The sequence below is a fragment of the Sphaerodactylus townsendi genome, linkage group LG15 (genome assembly GCF_021028975.2).
Source record: "Sphaerodactylus townsendi isolate TG3544 linkage group LG15, MPM_Stown_v2.3, whole genome shotgun sequence".
Lineage (NCBI taxonomy): Eukaryota > Metazoa > Chordata > Lepidosauria > Squamata > Sphaerodactylidae > Sphaerodactylus > Sphaerodactylus townsendi.
The window spans coordinates 31,222,950-31,245,181 of record NC_059439.1 but is presented as its reverse complement, the minus strand read 5'-3'; the positions used below and the strand labels follow the sequence as shown (position 1 = coordinate 31,245,181).

At 47.5% G+C, this 22,232-nt stretch overlaps 1 protein-coding gene across 2 annotated transcripts in view; it reads left to right on the top strand.

Annotated features, from left to right (window-relative positions):
- LOC125445317 (integrin alpha-X-like) overlaps positions 1-18,786 on the top strand; it is a 37,171-nt gene extending 18,385 nt beyond the window's left edge. For both annotated transcript variants that reach the window (XM_048518329.1, XM_048518330.1), the window contains 18 exons: positions 1,502-1,660; positions 3,370-3,573; positions 4,174-4,304; positions 4,540-4,703; positions 5,929-6,083; positions 6,427-6,558; positions 8,071-8,144; positions 9,700-9,841; positions 10,501-10,620; positions 11,865-11,947; positions 12,035-12,118; positions 13,363-13,435; positions 13,912-14,019; positions 16,108-16,182; positions 16,552-16,671; positions 17,152-17,250; positions 17,967-18,077; positions 18,468-18,786. In XM_048518329.1, the coding sequence (XP_048374286.1) occupies positions 1,502-1,660; positions 3,370-3,573; positions 4,174-4,304; positions 4,540-4,703; positions 5,929-6,083; positions 6,427-6,558; positions 8,071-8,144; positions 9,700-9,841; positions 10,501-10,620; positions 11,865-11,947; positions 12,035-12,118; positions 13,363-13,435; positions 13,912-14,019; positions 16,108-16,182; positions 16,552-16,671; positions 17,152-17,250; positions 17,967-18,077; positions 18,468-18,581 (2,148 nt within the window). In that variant the 3' untranslated portion in view covers positions 18,582-18,786. The remainder of the gene's footprint in view (positions 1-1,501; positions 1,661-3,369; positions 3,574-4,173; positions 4,305-4,539; positions 4,704-5,928; positions 6,084-6,426; positions 6,559-8,070; positions 8,145-9,699; positions 9,842-10,500; positions 10,621-11,864; positions 11,948-12,034; positions 12,119-13,362; positions 13,436-13,911; positions 14,020-16,107; positions 16,183-16,551; positions 16,672-17,151; positions 17,251-17,966; positions 18,078-18,467) is intronic.
- The last annotated feature ends 3,446 nt before the right edge of the window (positions 18,787-22,232 follow it).

Genomic DNA, 22,232 nt, shown 5'->3' with positions numbered 1-22,232 from the left:
ACCCGAGTTGAGACCAAAAGCCGGAGGTTCTTTCTATTCCAGGCCAACAGTGTGGGGCACTACTTGGTTGGCCCTTCCGGCAAATATAAAACCACTTTCCTGTACCACTACCAGTAATGGAAAAAAGCTGGTGACAGCATTATCCCTTGGGTATGGTGAATTGGGCTGAAGAAGAAGATAAAGAAGATGAAGAGGATGGAGGAGAAGGAGGAATTTGGGTTTATATCCCACCTTTTTCTCCTGTAAGTAGACAAGGTGGCTTACAAGCTCCTTTCCCTTCCTCTCCCTACAACAGACACTTTGAGACACAACAGCCACATCTCAAAAAGGATATTGAGGAGATAGAAAAAGTGCAGAGAAGGGCAATGAGGATGATTGAGGAACTGGAGCACCTTCCTTATGAGGAGAGGCTGCAGCGTTTGGGACTCTTTAGTTTGGAGAGGAGACGTCTGAGGGAGGATATGATTGAAGTCTATAAAATTATGCATGGGGTAGAAAATGTTGACAGAGAGAAATTTTTCTCTCTTTCTCACAATACTAGAACCAGGGGGCATACATTGAAAATGCTGGGGGGAAGAATTAGGACTAATAAAAGGAAACACTTCTTCACGCAACGTGTGATTGGTGTTTGGAATATGCTGCCACAGGAGGTGGTGATGGCCACTAACCTGGATAGCTTTAAAAGGGGCTTGGACAGATTTATGGAGGAGAAGTCGATCTATGGCTACCAATCTTGATCCTCTTTGATCTGAGATTGCAAATGCCTTAACAGTCCAGGTGCTCAGGAGCAGCAGCAGCAGAAGGCCCTTGCTTTCACCTCCTGCATGTGAGCTCCCAAAGGCACCTGGTGGGCCACTGTGAGTAGCAGAGAGCTGGACTAGATGGACTCTGGTCTGATCCAGCTGGCTTGTTCTTATGTTCTTATGAGAGGTAGGTGGGGTTGAAAGAGTCCTGAGAGAACTGTGACTAGCCCAAGATCACCCAGCAGGAATGTAGGAGTGCGGAAACACATCTGGTTCACCAGATAAGCCTCTGCCACTCAGGTGGAGGAGTGGGGAATCAAACCCGGTTCTCCAGATTAGAATCCGCTTGCTCTTAATCACTACATCACGCTGACTGACTGGGACGCCGTACCTTTGCCAGGTGGGAGGGAGGGGCGTAATTCCCCGACCAAGCTGCCAGTCACCTCAACAGTGAGGTTACTGTGGGATCTCCCGCCAGAAGATCAGCAGATGTTTAGGAACAGACTTTATGTGAGACTGGGGGGAGGTGGCAAAGACTTGTTTTTGTCCCCCACAGGAAAGCCAGAGGTGGTGATAAGGGAAGGGGTAGGGAGTTTTCTCGGTGTTAGAAAAATCGCTCACTGTGGGCCCCCGTTGACTACATTTCCCTTTAAACCAGATAGCCAGGTGCCAGAATAACACTCCCACAATCTAATTCAATTTATCCCCGTTTCTCCTAAACATAGGCACCCACAGTCATGTTTTCCTCTTTCGTTCAGGTGGGTTCCTATTTTGGTGCCGAACTTGGCACTGTGGATCTGAATGCAGATGGGAACACGGACCTCCTCCTGATCGGGGCTCCCCTTTTCTACGACGGGATACGAGGAGGGCTTGTCGAGGTCCACTCCATCAATGTCACGGTCAGCCAATCAACTACGGTAGGATGTAGGGAAGCCATGGGGAGGCAGTGCCTGTGTTCCTTCCCTTTAAGCTGCAGGCCAAAACATTTCTTTCCACCCAGACTTTTAGCAAAGGGATTTGAATGGTCTGTGTACATGTGAGAAAGGAGAAATGCTTTATGACTGACACAAAAACTAGCCAGTCAAAACTGCCCAAATCTAGCTTCTGCTCCACACTGGAAGAGCAGGTTCTCCCTGCATTCAGTCTGGGCAAGAAGTAGTACATCTGTCCTCTACACAGCGAGTATCTTTCTGCAATGCACTTACCCCTGGAACTACGTACATTCCCTTCATAAAACTGGCATCGGCCAGAGGAGATAAGAGAATGCTATGCCAGCTCCCTAGACTGACTCTTTGGCCCCTTCCGCACACGCAAAATAATGCGTTTTCAAACCACTTTCACAACTGTTTGCAAGTGGATTTTGCCATTCTGCACAGCTTCAAAGAGCACTGAAAGCAGTTTGAAAGTGCATTATTCTTCATGTGCGGAATGAGCCTATATGTTCCTCATGAACATAATTTCTTTTATCCATTAAAGACAGCTATATGTTCTCCTCGCTTTCTGGGAATACAGCCAAACTATAGATCCAGAGTAAAATATTTTTCTACCCTTTTAACTATTAAACAACGTCAAGTTTTTATGCTAGCACGTTTTAATAGCTTTCCATCAGCCGTCACCTCTGGAAGTTATCTTTGTTTACCCAAACAACAAAGATTATGCCGCTGCGGATGCAAATCTCCAGATACTATATCTCACATACTCTTGAAATGCAGCCTTTACTACAAGGTAGTATCCCTGATTCAATCTTTGCTGGCAGCAAGGACCACCCAATCAAATTTCCAGGATACCCGCTTTTTACTAAGTGATTGCAATTCACAAATTACCTCAGCGGTAGCCACCTTATTTAGGAAAAAATTTAATTTCTTAAACTTTGCATTTGAACCTTTTACCTTTTCTTTTATTGTTTTTTACATGTTTACACTCTTCTGTTGTTCTTCTAATATGCCAATAAAGGTAGAATGAATGAATGAATGAATGAATGAATGAATGAATGAATGAATGAATGAATGAATGAGCCCCGCCCGCAATACAATACTATCAACCACATCTTTGCATAACAAGTTCTACCCAAACACTTACTGATTGGTTCCCCACTCTGGGACATGGACAATATAGAGAAGAAGAAGAGTTTTGGATTTATATCTCCCCTTTCTCTCCTGCAGGAGACTCAAAGGGGCTTACAATCTCCTTGCCCTTCCCCCCTCACAACAAACACCCTGTGAGGTAGGTGGGGCTGAGAGAGCTCCGAAGAACTGTGACTAGCCCAAGGTCACCCAGCTGGCGTGTGTGGGAGTGTACAGGCTAATCTGAATTCCCCAGATAAGCCTCCACAGCTCAGGCGGCAGAGCTGGGAATCAAACCCGGTTCCTCCAGATTAGATACACGAGCTCTTAACCTCCCCAAACATATATACCCTAAACATCCCCTTCTCACTGGACACAGTGTGTAACAGACTTCCCTCTGTGATACACCTCTGAAGATGCCAACCACAGATGCAGGCGAAACGTTAGGGACAAGATCCCCCAGACCACGGCCACACAGCCCGGAAAACCCACCACAACCAGTCGAATCCAACCGTGAAAGCCTTCGACAATACATTGAATGAATGAATGTTTCTCCTTTTCAGGGTATCTCTAATTACCTTCAGACACTTCGTGGGATCTCTGGCAGCAGTCTGGGCCGTTTCGGGTCTGCCCTCTCCCCCCTGGGAGATGTGAGTGGGGATGGCCTCACAGACGTGGCTGTTGGAGCCCCCATGGAAGATGAAAACCGTGGGGCCATTTACATCTTCCTCGGAGAAAGAGACAAGCTGAGGGAACAGTACAGTCAGGTGGGTCTGCAGGCCAAATTAACTCAAGTTCAAGTAGCAAATATATGGACTTATTTAATTCATAAGAGGATTTGCTTCGGAGGTGGGATCCAGCAGGTTCTCACAGGTTCCCGAGAGTAGGCTACTAATTATTTGTGTGTGCTGAGAAGGGGTTACTAATTGGTTATTTTGCCACATGATTTTTGCCTTAGTTACGCCCCTCCTCTCAGCAATAGCACGCAGAACTTGAAGCAGTCTAGCAGGAGGTGCACCAGCGTGCATGGCAGCCTGCACCTGCGTGCATTCGTTTCCTGCCTAAGGACCGGCGCACCGGCTGCATCCTTGCCACAGCCCCGCCCAGGAATGCCCCGCCTCCAGAATGCCCGGCCACGCCCCCGTCATGCCCTGCCCAGCCCCATTGGCGCTACGCCACAGTTTGAATCCCACCACCATGAGAACCTGTTACTAAAATTTTTGGATCCCATCACTGATTTGCTTTCTGTTTAAGCTTGAGAGAGGCGGTTTAGTCCAGTAAGTTGAGTAGGCTTTGGATACTGGCACTGCTTGCCAGTGAACTGGGAATATTCTACCTTCTTTCTACCTTCTTCTCGACTTGTACAGAGGATCACCGCAGCTTCTCAATCTCGTGGGCTGAAGTTCTTTGGGCAGTCCATCCAGGGAGGATTAGACCTGACCAGAGATGGATTGGGTGACTTAGCCGTTGGGGCGCTGGGAAAGGCTGTGCTTCTTCGGTAAGAATTTTTTTATTTTAACCCAATCTGCATTATTGTTTCGTCTTTCCTCTTTCACTATCTTTCTTGAGCAGATTCTGGAGAGGTGGGGTAGAAGTCCCCTAAATAAATAAAAAGTGGGTTGGGGGCAGTTGACAATTGTGGAAAGAGGGCAAAAAAGAGCGGGTTGTTAAGCGTGGGGCGGTCTCTGCACTTCGCTCCACAAAATCAGGATCGCGTCTTCTGTCCCTCTCAGATCCCAGCCTGTTTTCACTGTCGTTTCTTCGCTGAATTTCTCACCTCACTCGATACCCCCAGATGATCCAAACTGTGCAAGCAGGAAAGTGGCAGGAGTCGGCCCACGTGGGACCCTCAGTCTTTGTTTCACCCTGAGACTCATCAGCACAAAATGGAGTTCTGGTAAAGGTCCAAACTCAGCCTGTAAACTATTATTAGCTGTAGAGACACCCGTTTTAAACCACTACATTTGTCGTGCCATCCATCCCAACAGGGAGAGAGTAAACAAGAGTATCTCAATTAGTGGTGGGATCCAAAAATTTTAGTAACAGGTTCCCATGGTGGTGGGATTCAAACAGTGGCGTAGTGCCAATGGGGCTGGGCGGGGCACGACGGGGGCGTGACCAGGCATTCCGGGGGCGGGGCATTCCTGGACGGGGCTGTGGCAAGGACGCAGCCATTGCGCCGGTCCTTGGGCTTCCCGGGAAACGAATGCACACAGGCGCAGGCTGCCACGCACGCCGGTGCACCTCCTGCTAGACTGCTTCAAGTTCTGCATGCTACTGCTGAGGAGCGGAAAAGGGGCGTAACGAAGGCAAAAATCACGTGGCAAAATCACCAATTAGTAACCCCCTCTCGGCACACACAAATAATTAGTAACCTACTCTCGGGAACCTGTGAGAACCTGCTGGATCCCACCTCTGATCTCAATCCTCAGGCCCTCTTGAAACTTTTAAATTCCTTGAAATGCAGTTTATGGGTCAAACCCATGGATGTTCTCATATCTACTTTGGCCCTTGATTGTTCATTCCCTTCTTGTTTTAATGCATTCAAATATAGTCTACCCCAGTGGTGGCGAACCTATGGCACGGGTGCCAGAGGTGGCACTCAGAGCCCTCTCTGTGGGCACGTGCAAACAGAGTCCACCCCCACCCCCCCAACACACATCTAGGCTGGCCTGGGCTGCTGGGCTTGATTATTAGCATTAAACGTGAGACCTAGTTTTGAGGAAGTAGTGTAGGTAACTCTGTTAAGCGCTGTTAAACCCCACTGACTTTCATGCAAATAACTAAAGTGTGATCCTTTACCTGGGAGTAAGCTCGGATGCTGGAAATGGGGCTTGCTTCTGAGTAAACCCTCCTAGGGTCGTGATTCACCAGTTGGGAGAGTTGCACGGTTGCTTCAAAGCAAAGCCAACGACTACCGCCAAGCTTACTCCCGAGGAACGCACGCCTCGGAGCCAACTGTTTTTTCTAAACTAAAAGCTCAGTATTCCGGTTACATTGCCACGTTGGCACTTTGCGATAAATAAGTGGGTTTTGGGTTGCAATTTGGGCACTCGGTCTAGAAAGGTTCGCCATCACTGGTCTACCCCTTTTGAGTCAGCCATCTTTTCTTTTTTCAAAAGGAGGTGCTCTCAGAGCTGCCATCTCCTTTGACCTCCGTGTTGATGCCAACCAGTCTATACCACGCCTGACTCTCGAGAAAGAGGAGCGCAATGTCTCAGAAACCATCCACGTGGGGATGACGCCGATCTGTGTCAACAAGACACTCCTGGCCCAGGTAGGCAGGAATCCCTGCATCTGAGGAATTCTGGAAATTGTAGTTCTATGTGGGAAGAAATTTTAGGAATCCTTAACGGAGAATTATCAGCATTTCAGCAACCTCAGATTTCCCCATTTCTTAGGGGAAATATGTGACAGTTAAAGTGATACAAAATGAATGTAATTTGGCAGTGTAGATAAAATAATTTACCTGTCAGATAAACCGATGCTTTGTGGAAGCTCACAATATTTCGAAGCATCGCTAAGTGGTCGCTCCCGGCCCTGGAGCAGACTGTTGAGAGAAAATGTGGATTTGGGCAAAAAACCTGCGCTCCGTAAAATGCTTTTTACTGTCCCGCCAGCTCTGCTTGGATGATACCGTCTCTCCACTAGTGCTGAAAACAGATTTCTCAGTTGCAGCAAAACCAGATCCCTCTGCCAGGAACCTAAAGCCCATTCTTGAACCTGGGACCAACTTGTCCATCACTGTTGAGGTATCTATCTGATGTTTACTCCACATTTTCTTCAAGGAGCTTAAGGCAATATTCCTGGTTCTCTTCTGCCTCTCTTTTATCTTCACACTGACTCCTGTTGTCAATTTAGTGTAGGAGTGGCGAACTCTATATTCTCCAGATACATGGACTACAATTCCCATCAGCCCCTGCCAGCATGGCCAATTGGCACATTGCTGGCAAGGGATGATGGGAATTGTAGTCCATAACATCTGGAGTGCCAAAGGTTCACCACCACAGACCTAGTGTTTATCACAACCAGGGGCATACCTCCCAGGAGGACCTATGGGGTCAAATATTCCCAGGCTGTGGCCATTTAGTCATGTGGGGGGGGGGGCGGAAAATCACCCCCCCACACCCCTCCTCCTTCCTTGTTGTTTGGTTGTGGTGGGGGAGGGCGGCTGCCCATACAGGGGTGGGGGTTGGGTGGAAAATAGATTCATCACCAGGCTACATTTTCCCTAGCTCCACCTCTGATCACAACTAGTGGAGATTTAAACTGGTCTCTCCAGAATCCTAGCTCAAACCACAGCACTACATTGGCTCTTGAGAATTGCTTCCCTTGGGTGATTTCTGGGGCAAAATAACCAGTACCAAAAAGAAAAAGATCAGAACAAAACACTAGCAACAAAAGAACAGTCTATCTGGTTGAAATCTGCATGATTGACACACGGAGAAAAACATGAAATTTTAAGGAAATTTAAAATGAACATGTATTAACGGTTGAAACAAATATAACAACAGTCCCCAACAATATAAGTATGTGATCCAATACAACTTAATAAAGTGAACATCAGTTAATCAGCTAACCGAATAAATAAATTCCACCGGCCTGGTGGAACACTCTTCCTCCAGCTGTCCGGGCCCTGCGGGACCTTGGTGAATTCCGCAGGGCCTGCAAGACTGAGTTGTTCCGCCGGGCCTTTGGAGTGTCCAGTCGCTGAGTAGGGCGCGCCCCTCTACTCACTTATTTTTACTATTCTATCTTTGTTTACATCTACGTTACCCTCCTAGGGAGGAGTCCGTCCGTTCCCTCTTTTTGGGGAGGATTTTTAATAAATTGGGTTATGGGGCGCCGGTTATTATTGTTTTGACCGCTGTTTTAATGGATTTTAATGGATTTTAGTAAATGTAACAATTGTTTATGTGGTCACTATTGTGATCCTTTGTTATACATTGTATATATGCTGACGTCGTTGTGCACCGCCCAGAGCCCCTTGGGGATGGGGCGGTCTACAAATCCAAATAATCAATTAATCAATCAATCAATCAATCAATCAATCAATCAATCAATCAATCAATCAATCAATCAATTAATTAATTGTTTATGTTAAACTTATACAATACATTTAAAATTTCCTTAAAATGTCATGTTTTTCTCCGTGTGTCAATCATGCAGATTTCGATCAGATCAATTGTTCTTTAATTGCTAGCAAAAGAACCGGTGCCAGAGATTTCTTGTCCCATGCTGTCTTTTCTCTCCCCTACTTTCAGGTTCCTTTCCGTCGGAACTGTGGCTCGGATGACATTTGTACGTCTGATCTTCGGATCTCTTTTAACTTTTCCGGGTAAGAACAATCTTCTACGCATCTTGCTGATCTTCCTTCCTCCGTTTTTTAATCTTCCCAGCAACCCTCTGGGTAGAGTTGCCAGCAAACTTGGAGAAAGATGTCCTGTCCCTTTGAAAAAAGAAAGGCTCAGTTGGAGCTTTTGATGGTATGGAGGTAAATAATATCACCTGGTTAATGACATCAATCGCATTAGACCTCTATTAAAGGGAAGAGATTTCCCCCCTTTCCAGACAATTATACTTCCAGACAATTAAACAAACACGGTCATACAACCCAGAAAACCCACAACCCCCTAATTATACTCTGTCCGACAAAAAGATGATAGTTCAGTCAGTTGAGGTGCAGCCACTGTGTGTTTCTGCTGTAGAATATAGAACAGTGATGGCGAACCTTTTCGAGACCGAGTGCCCAAATTGCAACCCGAAACCCACTTATTTATAGCAAAGTGCCAACATGGCAATTTAACCTGAATACTGAGGTTTTAGTTTAGAAAAACGGGTGGCTCCAAGGCGTGCGTTACTCAGGAGTAAACTTGGTAGTAGTCAGTGGCTTTGCTTTGAAGCAACCATGCAGCTCTTCCAACGGGTGAATCACAACCCTAGGAGGGTTTACTCAGAAGCAAGCCCCATTTCCAGCATCCGAGCTTACTCCCAGGTAAAGGATCGTGCTTAATTCTTCAAAATGAAAATCAGTGGGGTTTAACAGCGCTTAACAGGGTTACCTACACTGCTTCCACAAAGCTAGGTCTTAGGTTTAATGCTAATAATAGAGCCCAGCAACCCAAGTTAACCTAGATGTGTGTGGGGGGGGGGGGCACTCTGCGCGTGCCCATAGAGAGGGCTCTGAGTGCCAACTCTGGCACCCGTGCCATAGGTTCGCCACCACTGATATAGAACAGTCATTTATGTATTTATACATAACTTTTGATTGTTAAGAATAAATCACAGTGCAATAAAATGTATATTTAATAAGTTTTAATAAATACCTATTAGATTGTTCAACCTCTTTGGTTCCCACCACTTCCTTCGGCCCACCTTAGGGATGCCAGCCTTCAGGGGAAACCTGGAGATTCCCTGGAATTATAGTTCATCCTCAGACTACAGAGATCAGTTCCCTGGGGAGAACGGCTGCTTTTGAAGCATACTGTATGGCATTGTGTCCCACAGAGGTCCCTGTCATTCCCAAGCTCCATAATCTCTAGGAGTTTGCCAACCTGGGTCTGGAAGTCCCGTTCCTCCATCTCTTGTCTGTGGCTGGGCGGTCTGTCAACCTGAGCCCAGTTTGTTCACAAGTGTGGAAGTCATGCGATCCATTTCTCTCAGGCAGCTCTCCACGGGCCTGGTTGGACTAGTTGGAAGGACAACCTGGCCCAAATAACGTCCATAAGGAGGACAGGTGTGTTGGCACCCATTTATCACAACTCCTGGAATACTTATAGGGGCTATCCCTGATTTCACAAAGCGGGGGAGTGCAGTGAAGAGAAAAGGACTGCCCGAGTCCCCTAACATTTGTTTCTTGGGTCTGAGCAGATATTTCTGTTGCTGAATTTCAGGTCAAGCGGTCTCAAACTGACTCCCCGTTTCATTCTGAACTTAACCGTGAAGCTAGAAAATGTGGGCGAGACGGCCTACGAGGCAGACCTTTCCTTCTACTATCCTCCTATCTTGTCTTTTCAAGGAGCTTCAGTTCTTCAGGTGAGTTGGGAGGGGGCTTTGGGACACTGTGGAAGGGGCATGGAGAGGAGGAGGAGTTTGGATTTATACCTCCTTTCTGTCCTGCAAGGAAACTCAATGGGGAGCAGCAGTGGCGTAGGAGGTTAAGAGCTCATGTATCTAATCTGGAGGAACCAGAAGAAGAAGAAGAAGAGTTTGGATTTATATCCCCCCTTTCTCTCCTGCAGGAGACTCAAAGGGGCTTACAATCTCCTCGCCCTTCCCCCCTCACAACAAACACCCTGTGAGGTGGGTGGGGCTGAGAGAGCTCCGAGAAGCTGTGACTAGCCCAAGGTCACCCAGCTGGCGTGTGTGGGAGTGTACAGGCTAATCTGAATTCCCCAGATAAGCCTCCACAGCTCAGGCAGCAGAGCGGGGAATCAAACCCGGTTCCTCCAGATTAGATACATGAGCTCTTAACCTCCTACGCCACTGCTGCTCCTTTACCAACCAACCATTCTCTACCAGGGGATTCTCTACCAGGGGATGCAGGAATTATCTATTTTAAGCCTGCAGCCTGGTGATTTTACTGTGCTCTTTTAGCTGCTTTAGGATAAACAAACATCTCCATTCATCCTCTGCAATCCACTTGCTGGTTTGATCTATTTCAATTCTTCCATATCCCCTTCTCCCTCGTACAGTCTCACTGGCGCCTCTCCCCTGCCTGTAAAATGCACGCATCCGGATCCCAAAGAAACACATCTGTCGTCCGCCACAGCTCCTGCCGTTTCAGCCCACGGGATCTCAAGGAGGGCACGCAGGTAACAAACGGAAGCAAGGGGGCAGGAAAGCAAGCGTGTCAGTGAAATTAAATAGTTTGGTTGTGAATGAAAGAATGAATACAGGGGAGCAGTCTTGGTGATTCTGGGACCAAGTCTACCCTTTCCCTGCTACCCCCCCATGGGGGGGTGTGATCTGCCATTTTCTAGGTCCCTCTTAGCCACTGGCTGAGGATGGGGGGATTGGATTGCCAGATCAAGATTTGGAAACTGTGGAGATTTGGGGACTGTGTGTGGGGAGGGCAGGGGACTGAATGGGGTGCATAGAGTCCACTCTGCAAATTCAATAAATATTATTATTATTATTATTATTATTATTATTATTATTATTATTATTAGTAGTAGTAGTAGTAGTAGTAGTAGTAGTAGTAATATTAGTATTTATCGATTATCAATTATCAATTATTATTATTATTTGTAGTAGTAGTAGTATTAATATTAGTATTTATCAATTATTATTATTATTATTATTATTATTATTATTATTATTAGTAGTAGTAGTAGTAGTAGTAGTATTAATATTAGTATTTATCAATTATTATTATTATTATTATTAGTAGTAGTAGTAGTAGTATTAATATTAGTATTTATCTATTATTATGATTATGATTATGATTATGATTATTATGATTATGATTATGATTATGATTATTATTTAGATTCATAGGCCGCCTCACCCCCGAAGGGCTCGAGGCGGCTCACAATACAGCTGTTCCAATAACAGCACATAAAATACATAACTAAACTAACCACATTAAAACAAATTTCCACAGCAGCAATTTCTTAAAATTTAAATAACAAAGTTAAGAGCAAGCAAAATTAAAGACAGGCGCCCGATCAAAAAGGCTGGGAGGGGAGAGGCAGGGCCCAAGATGGAATCAAGGCCCTGCCAAGATGGAAAACTGGCAGCCTCAGTGGGGGGCGGTAGATCTGCGGCCAGCCTCACCAAAGGCCCGGTGGAACAGCTCGGTCTTACAGGCCCTGCGGAACTCACCAAGGTCCCGCAGGGCCCGGACAGCTGGAGGGAGAGCGTTCCACCAGGCAGGGGCCAGAGCTGTAAAGGCCCTGGCCCGGGTCGAGGCCAGCCGCATCGTTGCAGGGATAGGGGTTTCCAGCAGTTCTGCCACTGCCGAACGCAGCGGTCTATGCGGGACATAAGGGGTGACGGTAAAATACGGTAAAATACAATATATTAAAAGAACAACCCAATAAAATGCTCCCTCCAGGCCCTTCTCCGGCTTTCATTCCGTTCTTCTGGAGATGACTCCTGGGACAGAAAGCTTGTTTCCTTCACTGTCCGTGCCCAGAGGTAAGGCCTTTCTCCTGTTTGTCTGTCTGTCTGTCTGTCTGTCTTCTGATTCCATAGCCCTAATTCTGGTTTACCTCTGCCTTCCAGTAAGAATGAAAATGACACTCTGGACGATAATGAGGCCACAGAATGGCTACCTGTGCTTCACCCAGTCAACGTCATCGTGAAGGGGTCTGTTTCTTTTTTCTTTTCTTTTCTGCAATCTTAACTTTCCCCTGCCTGTTTCCCCAGCGTGGTCATGGAAGGCCTCAGTGGAGTATATCCCTTTCTGGGAGAGGTGCCATAGCCTAGAGCAGTGATGGCAAACCTTTTTGAGACCGAGTGCCCAAATTGCAACCCAAACCCCACTTATTTATCGCTAAGTGCCGACCCGGCAATTTAACCTGAATGCTGAGGTTTTAGTTTAGAAAAAACCAGTTGGTTCCCTCTGCCCCACCCGCTCGAGCAGGGGCCAGCCTGCTCTAGCCTCCAGCGAGTCCCGTGCGCACCACTCTGTGCCTCTCTAGCATTTCTGCCTCCTTTCCCCCCCACCCCAGGCAGCAGCCACCCGGAGCACAGGCACCAGGCCCGCCAGCCGAGTCCTCCTTTCTCACTGTGGTGCGCGCACGTCGTGCTCAGTGGCCCAGGCCAGCCTAGATGTGTGTGTGTGTGGGGGGGGGGGGGGGAGGGTGTATGTGATTTTTCGCCCTCCACATGACGAACTCTGTGTGCGCGTGCCCACAGAGAGGGCTCTGAATGCCACCTCTGGCACCCATGCCATAGGTTCACCATCACTGGCCTAGAGCTACCCTGTTTCTTCGAAAATAATACATCCCCTGAGAATAAGACGTAGTAGAGGTTTTGCTGAAGTGCTAAATATAAAACATCCCCCAAAAGTAAGATGTAGCAAAGTTTTTGTTTGGAAGCATGCCCGTTGACCAGAGCATGCAGCTGTGGAGCGGAAAAATAAGACATCCCCTGATAATAAGACATAGAGCATCTTTGGGAGCAAAAATTATTATAAGACGCTGTCTTATTTTTGGAGAAACATGGTATCTACAGAGACCCAGCGTGGTGTAGTGGTTAGGAGCGGTGAACTCTAACCTGGAGAACTGGGTTTGATTCCCTTCTCTTCCACATGAGCAGCAGACTCTAATCTGGTAAACCAAGTTGTTTCCTCTCTCCTACATATAAAGCCTGCAGTTTTCTCAGGACTCTCTCAGAGCCCCACCTACCTCACAAGGTGTCTGTTGTGCAGAGGACAAGGTGATTGTAAGCCGCTTTGAGACTCCTTATAGTTGAAAAAAGTGGTGTGCAAGTTAAAATCATAAATACCGCAATTGGCGTGAGCACTTGGGGGAAAACCTCAGTGTGAAAGTAACCTGGAACGGGCACTTGTACCTACATAAATTTCTTTCCTGTACCTTCTCCACCAGACTTGAATCTACAAGATACCTCAATCTCTCTGCTGAGATGCCAGAGACAAAGATTGTCACACACATCCATGAGGTAACGTATTGGCTCCTTTGGCCCATATCCACACGCACAAGCCAGTGGTGGGATCCAAAAAATTTAGTAACAGGTTCCCATGGGGGGGGGATGCAAACTGTGGGGGGGCGGCAGTGGGGCTGGGCGGGGCATGACGGGGGCGTGGCCGGGCATTCCTGGGCGGGGCTGTGGCAAGGACGCAGCCACTGCGCCGATCCTTGGGCAGGAAACGAATGCACGCAGGTGCAGGCTGCCACGCACGCCGGTGCACCTCCTTCTAGACTGCTTCAAGTTCTGCGCGCTACTGCTGAGAGGAGGGGCGGCGTAACTAAGGCACAAACCACGTGGCAAAATCACCAATTAGTAATCCCCTCTCGGCACACACAAATAATTAGTAACCTACTCTCGGGAACCTGTGAGAACCTGCTGGATCCCACCTCTGACACAAGCATAATCTCTACCTCTCACTTCCTCTCCATCCACCTTTGTTCCGCTAGGTCACGAATTTCGGCAAGCGTTCCACCCCGGTCAACGTGACCTTCCATTTTCCCATGCAAACTACAGTGGGATTTTTGTGGAATGTAACCTTGATCCACAGTGGAGTGGTAAGTAGAGGGTTGCCATCTCTGGGTTGATCCACAAATTGATAAACAGAGGAGGCTATGTCCATGCAATATGGGTCAGGTGGAGACACTCGATCATACCCTCTTTCATTGTGTAAGGTTTGGTAAAAATCAGAATGTCGTGCAATCTGCACTTATCCTATTTCTGTATAACAATCTAACCGATGCTCTAAGATACCCATGCTTTGAACAACATGGATCCGCCAGTGTATGGTAATGTACTTCTGCTAAAGATAATAGACGTAAGTCTAGATGAATACCAATCAATGTCTATGTATTATGACCACATAATATACACAGCAGTAATTTTCTAGCTTCCTTGTTAGTATCCCACGACGCCATGAGTCAACTAGCTGAAGGAATGTCCTATAGTTACAGAATGACCATGTATATATTTTAGTACCAGTGTCTATAACTGTGAGCAATAATGGGCAAATTTTTGTATGCTTATTTTGTATGTTTATTTTATGCCAATAAAGGCTTGTTACTACACACCTTATTTGCAAACCAAGGTCAAATCCCCACTTGAAATTTGCACGCCATCTCTGGGTTAGGAAATTCCAGGAGATTTTGGGGGGAGTGGAGTCTGGGGAGGATGGGATTTGGGGAGGGGAAGGACCTCAGCATGGTATAATACCATAGAGATCGCTTTCCAGAGCAGCCATTTTCTCCAGGGGGGGTTGATCTCTGTCACCTGGAGATCTGTCGTAATAGCGGGAGATCTCCAGTCACCACCTGGAGGCTGGCAACCGTAGGTGAGTAGAAGAGGAGGGGTGGGGAGTCTGTAGCTGGAAGGCCCTACAAGAACATAAGAACAAGCCAGCTGGATCAGACCAGAATCCATCTAGTCCAGCTCTCTGCTACTCGCAGTGGTTTAGAGGTGCCATTTGGATCTGCATATACAGGATGTAAAAGCAATGGCCGTCTGCGGCAATTGTGCCCGAGCAGCTGACTTGTAAAGGCCTTTGCAATCAGAAGTCAAGAAGGATCAAGTTTGGTAGCCATGATTTATATCCCCTCCATAAATCTGTCCAGGAGACTCTTTTAAAGGGCTGACAATCTTCTCTGCCCTCCCCCCTTCCTGTGGCAGCATATTCCAAACACCAATCACACGTTGCGTGAAGAAGTGTTTCCTTTTATTAGTCCTAATTCTTCCCCCCACAATAAACTGGACCCTGTGAGGTAGGTGGGCTGAGAGCTCCATTTGAAGCATGTGATTCAGCCCAAGGTCACCCACTTAGCGGTGACTTCAGCAAAGAGCTATTCAAGGAAAGTGGGAAGCGGAGCCTTCCTCTGCAGAGCCTTTCTTGGTGGTCTCTAGGGCAGGGACGTACTGCCCAGGGGGACATATGGGGGGTCAAATGTCCCCAGGCTGTGGCCATTTAGTCATGTGGGGGGCGGAAAATCACCCCACACCCATCCTCCTTCCTTCCAGGTCCATACACTTTGAGATTACCTGGTGCAAAAAAAACGTGTTTTGGTCATGGTGAGGGAGGGCAGCCGCCCGTGGGGGGGAGGGACTCAGATTTTGCATCAGGCTACATTTTTCCTAGATACACCTCTGTTCTAGGGTTGCATGCCCCCCCCCCCCCGTGGCCACCAGTAGGGGTGGGGGGGCTGGCCTTCCATCCACGTATTGACCCTGCCTAGCATCTAAGATCTGATGAGATCCATCTAGACCAGTGATTCCCAAAGTGGGCGCCACTGCCCCCTAGTGGGTGCTGCAGCGATCCAGGGGGGCGGTGATGGCCACAGGTAGAAACATTAATACATATATCTTTCTGTTTAATTGCTATTAAAATTTAAAAAAAAATTAATTTCCAGGGGGCGCTAAGTAATATTTTTTTCTGGAAAGGGGGCGGTAGGCCAAATAAGTTTGGGAACCACTGATCTAGACTATGCCACCTTCTCTCTCTGTTTGCTCTGTGGGTGAATAGAAAGAAAGATTGTGGATGGTGGTGGGGCCTTGTGTGATGGAGGACCGAATTCCCGTGCTCTGCAGGTAAGCAGAATGATCGGGCGGTATATAAATTGGAAAAAAAATAAAAAAAAATAAATATTGTCTTGTAGAGGAACCAGTTCGTGTGCAGGCATCCGGTCATCCTCCAAATGGCAAACACTGCGGACTCCAAAGCACCAACTACGGTAAGAAAATACAGCCACCTTTCTGGCAAGAGGTTCCCATTTCTACTACCGTGTTTCCCCGAAAATAAGACAGTGTCTTATATTAATTTTTGTTCCCAAAGATGCGCTATGTCTTATTTTCAGGGGATGTCTTATTATTCTGTGTTCTGTTTGTCGGACATGCTTCCAAACAAAAACTTTGCTACGTCTTACTTTTGGGGGATGCCTTATATTTCGCACTTCAGCAAAACCTCTACTATGTCTTATTTTCCGGGGATGTCTTATATTCGGGGAAACAGGGTAGATTCTCTTATGCTAAGGACAGTGATGTGGCTGTTTCTCTGAGGCAGCAAAGACAACTACAAATGCCACTGTACTTCCTTTCGACAGAAAGGGTGCCTGGGATCTTCTGTGTGCGCCAGGATCCGGTGCCTGATAGCCAATCTCTCTCAAGAGTCCATCCGGTTCAATTTTTCAGGGGAGTTTTACAGACCTCAAAATGATTCCAAGGTAGGTGGCGCCCCCTTCAGGTGACCAAGAGATAGTGCAGCAAACAAGTGGTGAAATTCTTGACCAATAGTTGGGGTTAACCTTTCAACAGGCTGAGTTGAAATACCACAAAATAGTGAGTGAGCACTTAACCAGACTTCATGTTTAGTAAAAATAAACAAACAAAAGAAATCCTCCTCTCCAGAAGTCTGACTTCTATTTCTCTGCCACATGGAGGGAGAAACGGGATAAAATAGACTAGGTTAAAAAAAACAATCCGGTGGTACATAAGTATAATTTTGCCATGCGGAAACAACCTGTAACACTTTCCTTTTCTATCAGTATCTTGTAAATGTTGGGTTGTACGTTGGATTCGGCACATTTCCTTAACATTTCCTGCCTTTGAATTGTCCTGAGGACACACTGAAGACATTTGAACAGTAGATATCCCTTTTGTTCTCTAATGTATCGATCTATTGAATTTTCTTGTCAATCCTACAGCTCTGGTCCCAGACTCTCCTTCTTCGCAGTGAGGCCTCAGTGATGATAGATGAGTCTAGATTTTTCCAGAATCAGCCAGAGGAATTTCATTACAGCCAGGTAACTTGAAGGGAAGAATTTCTCCAGGGAATATGGTGCCAATCTCATCAGGGAAATACAGAAATTGCAGTCAAGCACAGAATTTGGTCTTCCTGTGGTGTAGTGGTTAAGAGCAGGTGGGTTCTAATCTGGAGAACCGGGTTTGATTCCTCACTCACCCACCTGAATGGTAGAGGCTTATCTGGTGAACCACACTCCTACATTCCTGCTGGGTGACCTTGGGCTAGTCACAGTTCTTGCCCCACCTACCTCACACGGTGTCTGTTGTGGGGAGAGGAAGGGAAAGGAGCTTGTGAGCCACCTTGAGTCTCCTTACAGGAGAGAAAGGTGGGGTATAAATCCAAACTCTTCTTCTATTTTAATTTAAAGTTCATTTACAAAATTTATCCTCTGCCTTTCTGTCCTCATCAGGGCCACTTTAATGTCCTGAAATAGTATTAAAGAGTATCTCTGAGTATATGCAGAGTACTATTTCCTTACTGTTATCAGTTTCCCCAAATCTGGGATTAGGGAGATGAGTTTCTGGGTCACTGATGGTAGAAAATCCAGCCCAGCTTGTGGTCCAGCATCTCCATTGTTAAAAATAGAATCCTGTGGTAATCTACTTCTTATGCAACGGACAACCTAACATTCTGGTTTATCCTGAATGGGGTTTAGGGAAGGTGGCAACCGAGAGGTAAAGATGACTTCTTTTTCCCCCGCTTCTCTTCTTACAGATCACCACAGAAGTTGAGATAATCTCGCCGTTCAACCCCATTCCTGTCATCGTCGGCAGCACCATTGGAGGCCTCGTTCTCTTAGCCATTCTAGTGGTCATCTTGTTTAAGGTACAGGCCTCTTAGTTTTGCCCTCAGGCAGACTCCTGTGGATTCCTTTCTGCCTTAACCCTGCCTGCTGCCTCTCTCAGCAGCAGTGGCGTAGGAGGTTAAGAGCTCATGTATCTGATCTGGAGGAACCGTGTTTGATTCCTCGCTCTGCCGCCTGAGCTGTGGAGGCTTATCTGGGGAATTCAGATTAGCCTGTGCACTCCCACACACACCAGCTGGGTGACCTTGGGCTAGTCACAGCTTCTCGGAGCTCTCTCAGCCCCACCTACCTCACAGGGTGTTTGTTGTGAGGGGGGAAGGGCAAGGAGATTGTGATCCCCTTTGAGTCTCCTGCAGGAGAGAAAGGGGGGATATAAATCCAAACTCTTCTTTTTCTCCTCCTCTCTCCAGTTTGGATTCTTTAAGCGCAAGCGCATGTCCCAAGAGGATAACCCTGCAGCAGGACCAGCTGCCCCTGTGGAACAAGCGGACCCACCAGCCCCCCAGGCACCGGCTGACTCCTGAGTGGGGAAGGAGACAATGGAGTTGGGAGCGGCCCGAGAGCCAGGACTGTTGGGTTTCTTGAGACGAGGATGGAGAAACTGGATAAGAGCCAGGCAGACTGGGAAGAAAGACTTGTGCAAAAGGACTAGGATGGGGAGGGGTTAATAGAAGAGGGGAAGAGGCCAGAGGCCAACAGAATAATTGAATAAAGAGCGATTCTTGGGTTGAAAATCAAATTTCTCCTTTCTATCATGGGCCGTTTCCGCATGGCCACGCTCGGTGGGCACCCCGTCCGAATGGTCCCAGTAGGCTGTGCCGTCGCCCTGCACGGAGGCTGCGCCGTCACTCGAACGCCTTACTGTCCCTCCGACCTTCAGGCGCGTCACCCAGGACAGGAGACACGCCCCCCTGCCTTGCGCGACAGCTCTAGAGTCACGGGGGGGGGGCATGTCCCCGGGCTGGGGTGACGCGCCGGAAGGTTGGAGGGACTGTAAGGCATTCAGGAAAGGGGGGGAATGGCGCCTTCCAGTGGCTTTGGAAACAGTGGCTTCACGCCGCTCGGGGGTTGCGAGGCCGCCGCCGCCGCGCCGTGCGAACCCCTCCTCAGGGATGCTGTTTTTAGCGTCTCTGGGTCACTGTATTCCGCCCGTACAGAAACAGCCATGGAATCATAGAGTTGGAAGAGACCACAGGGGCCATCAAGTTCACCCTCTGCTATGCGTAGTCAAAGCACTCCCAACATATGTTCATCCAGCCTCTCTTTAAAAACCTCCAAAGAAGGAGACTCCACCACTCTCTGAGGCAGTGAATTCCACTGTCGGACAGCCCTGACAGTCAGAAAGTTGATCCTCTGAAGATGCCAGCCACAGATGCAGGCGAAACGTCAGGAGAGAATGCTGCTGGAACACGGCCATACAGCCCGGAAACCACACAGCACCCAAGTCAGAAAGTTCTTCCTGATGTTTAGGTGGAATCTCTTTTCCTGCATCTTGAATCCATTACTCTGTGTCCTAGTCTCTGAGGCAGCAGAAAACAAGCTTGCTCCCTCTTCAACATGGCATCCCTTCAAATATCTAAACATAGCCATCGTGTCCCCCCTTAACCTTTGCTTCTCCAGACTAAACATCCCCAGCTCCCTAAGCCTCTCTTCGTAGGGCATGGATTCCAGACCTTTTACCGTTCTGTTTCACTAGCTGTAATCCCTCCTTGCTGGTAGGATTTTGCTACAGCTTGCTAAATTCGTAAGGCCTGCATTGATTGGAGGATCCTTGCAGGGTTTTTTTGTTTTGTCTTTTTGTCAGCAATTTGCAGGGCCCTGACCCAAACCTAGTTTCACATCCCGATGCCATAAAGCGCCACGGTGGAATTCCTTGCTGAATGCAAAAGATAAATCACAGCAGTGTTTGGTGCTCATTCCTCACAATAGGCAGAGCGATCTTGCCCTGAGCCATTGAAGGCAGAATGTCAGCCTTTTTAATAGCCTTTTAGCGGATGGATTATCTGAATGCATGCAGGACCAGAGACATCAGGCTGATTGATTTCTGGCAGGCCAGCTGCCTTTTCTGTCTCAAGAATGGAAAAGGAGGGGGTGGAGACAATTGATTAGTCACGAGTGTCTGGAAGCCGTTCGATCTCTTTATGCCAATGCAGTTTCAAAACAGAGGAAGTTGTGCCACAGTGAATCCGGCAGCCGTCTCCCGTAAATTGAAAACACGGTTGCTCTCTTAGTGCCATTTTTAAGACTCTTGTTTCACAAGCTTTGGTTTTGCAAGCTTTGGTTTACTTAGAACAGTGATGGCGAACCTTTTCGAGACCGAGTGCCCAAACTGCAACCCAATACCCACTTATTTATCACAAAGTGCCAACCCGGCAATTTAACCTGAATACTGAGGTTTTAGTATAGAAAAAACGGTTGGCTCCAAGGCACACGTCACTCGGGAGTAAGTTTGGTGGCAATCGGTGGCTTTGCTTTGAAGCAACTGTGCAATGCTTCGAACGGGTGAATCATGACCCTAGGAGGGTTTACTCAGAAGCAAACCCCACTGCCAGCAACCAAGCTTACATGCTTTTGTTCTTCCCATGAAAATCAGTGGGGTTTAACAGCGCTTAACAGGGTTACCTAAACTGCTTCCCCAAAACCAGGTCTTAGGTTTAATGCTAATAATCTCCCTGAAATAATTACACTATTATCACATGACGAACTCTGTGCACGCGTGCCCACAGAGAGGGCTCTGAGTGCCACCTCTGGCACCTGTGCCATAGGTTCGCCACCACTATCCAGGAGCAGCAGTGGCGTAGGAGGTTAAGAGCAGGTGCACTCTGATCTGAAGGAACCGGGTTTGATTCCCTGCTCTGCCATCTGAGCTGTGGAGGCTTATCTGGGGAATTCAGATTAGCCTGTGCACTCCCACACACACCAGCTGGGTGACCTTGGGCTAGTCACAGCTTTTCGGAGCTCTCTCAGCCCCACCTACCTCACAGAGTGTTTGTTGTGAGGGGGGAAGGGCAAGGAGATTGTCAGCCCCTTTGAGTCTCCTATAGGAGAGAAAGGGGGGATATAAATCCAAACTCCTCCTCCTCCTCCTCCTCCTCCTCCTCCTCTTCTTGTTCTTGTTCTTGTTCTTGTTCTTCTTCTTCTTCTTGTTCTTCTTCTTCTTGTTCTTCTTCTTCTTCTTCTTCTTCTTCTTGTTCTTGTTCTTCTTCTTCTTCTTCTTCTTGTTCTTCTTGTTCTTCTTCTTCTTCTTCTTCGTCTTCTTCTTCTTCTTCTTCTTTGACTTAGAAGTTCAAGAGGACCAGCATCCTTTTCCTGAAAGGATTCTCCCCTGAACGGATTTTCCCCCCGGGACTCAGAGCCCAGTACGCTGCAGAAGGTTTTTTGCCCACTGCTCAGTTCTCCTCTTTAAGAAGAAGAAGGGGAATTTGGATTTATACCCCATCTTTCTCTCCTGTGAGGAGACTCAAGGTGGCTGACAAGCTCCTTTCCCTTCCTCTCCCCACAACAGACACCTTGTGAGGCAGGTGGGGCTGAGAGAGTCCTGAGAGGACTGTGACTAGCCCAAGGTCACCCAGGAGGAATGTAGGAGTGCAGAAACACATCTGGTTCACCGGACAAGCCTCCGCCACTCAGGTGGAGGAGTGGGGACTCAAACCTGGTTCTCCAGATTAGAATCCACCTGCTCTTAACCACGACACCACGCTGGCTCTGTCAGCACCTTTAAACAGAGAAAGTCACAAACATGCCTGCAGCTCCTCCTGTGTGGTTATTGTTTGGCTGTGAGCCTTGGGGACAGGAGGAAATAGAGCCCCCCGCTCCGGAATATTCCTTTAATTTTTGGCTTTCATTAAAAAGGTAACATTTTTGGTACTGAACATACAGAACCTGGTACAAGTGGTATTCTATCCCACAGGTGTCAAACTCGCGGCCCTCCAGATGTTATGGACTACAGTTCCCATCATCCCCTGTCAGCATCATGCTGGCAGGGGATGATGGGAATTGTAGTCCATAACATCTGGAGGGCCGCGAGTTTGACACCTATATTCTATCCAATCTGATCAGTATGAAGCACATCTGTTCCCGCCTCCCAGGTTTCTGTCTGACAAATACAAAGGCAGTGGGATGGACAGATACATTCAAATGTTATAAAATTCAATTCTATTTTATTCATATTTAAT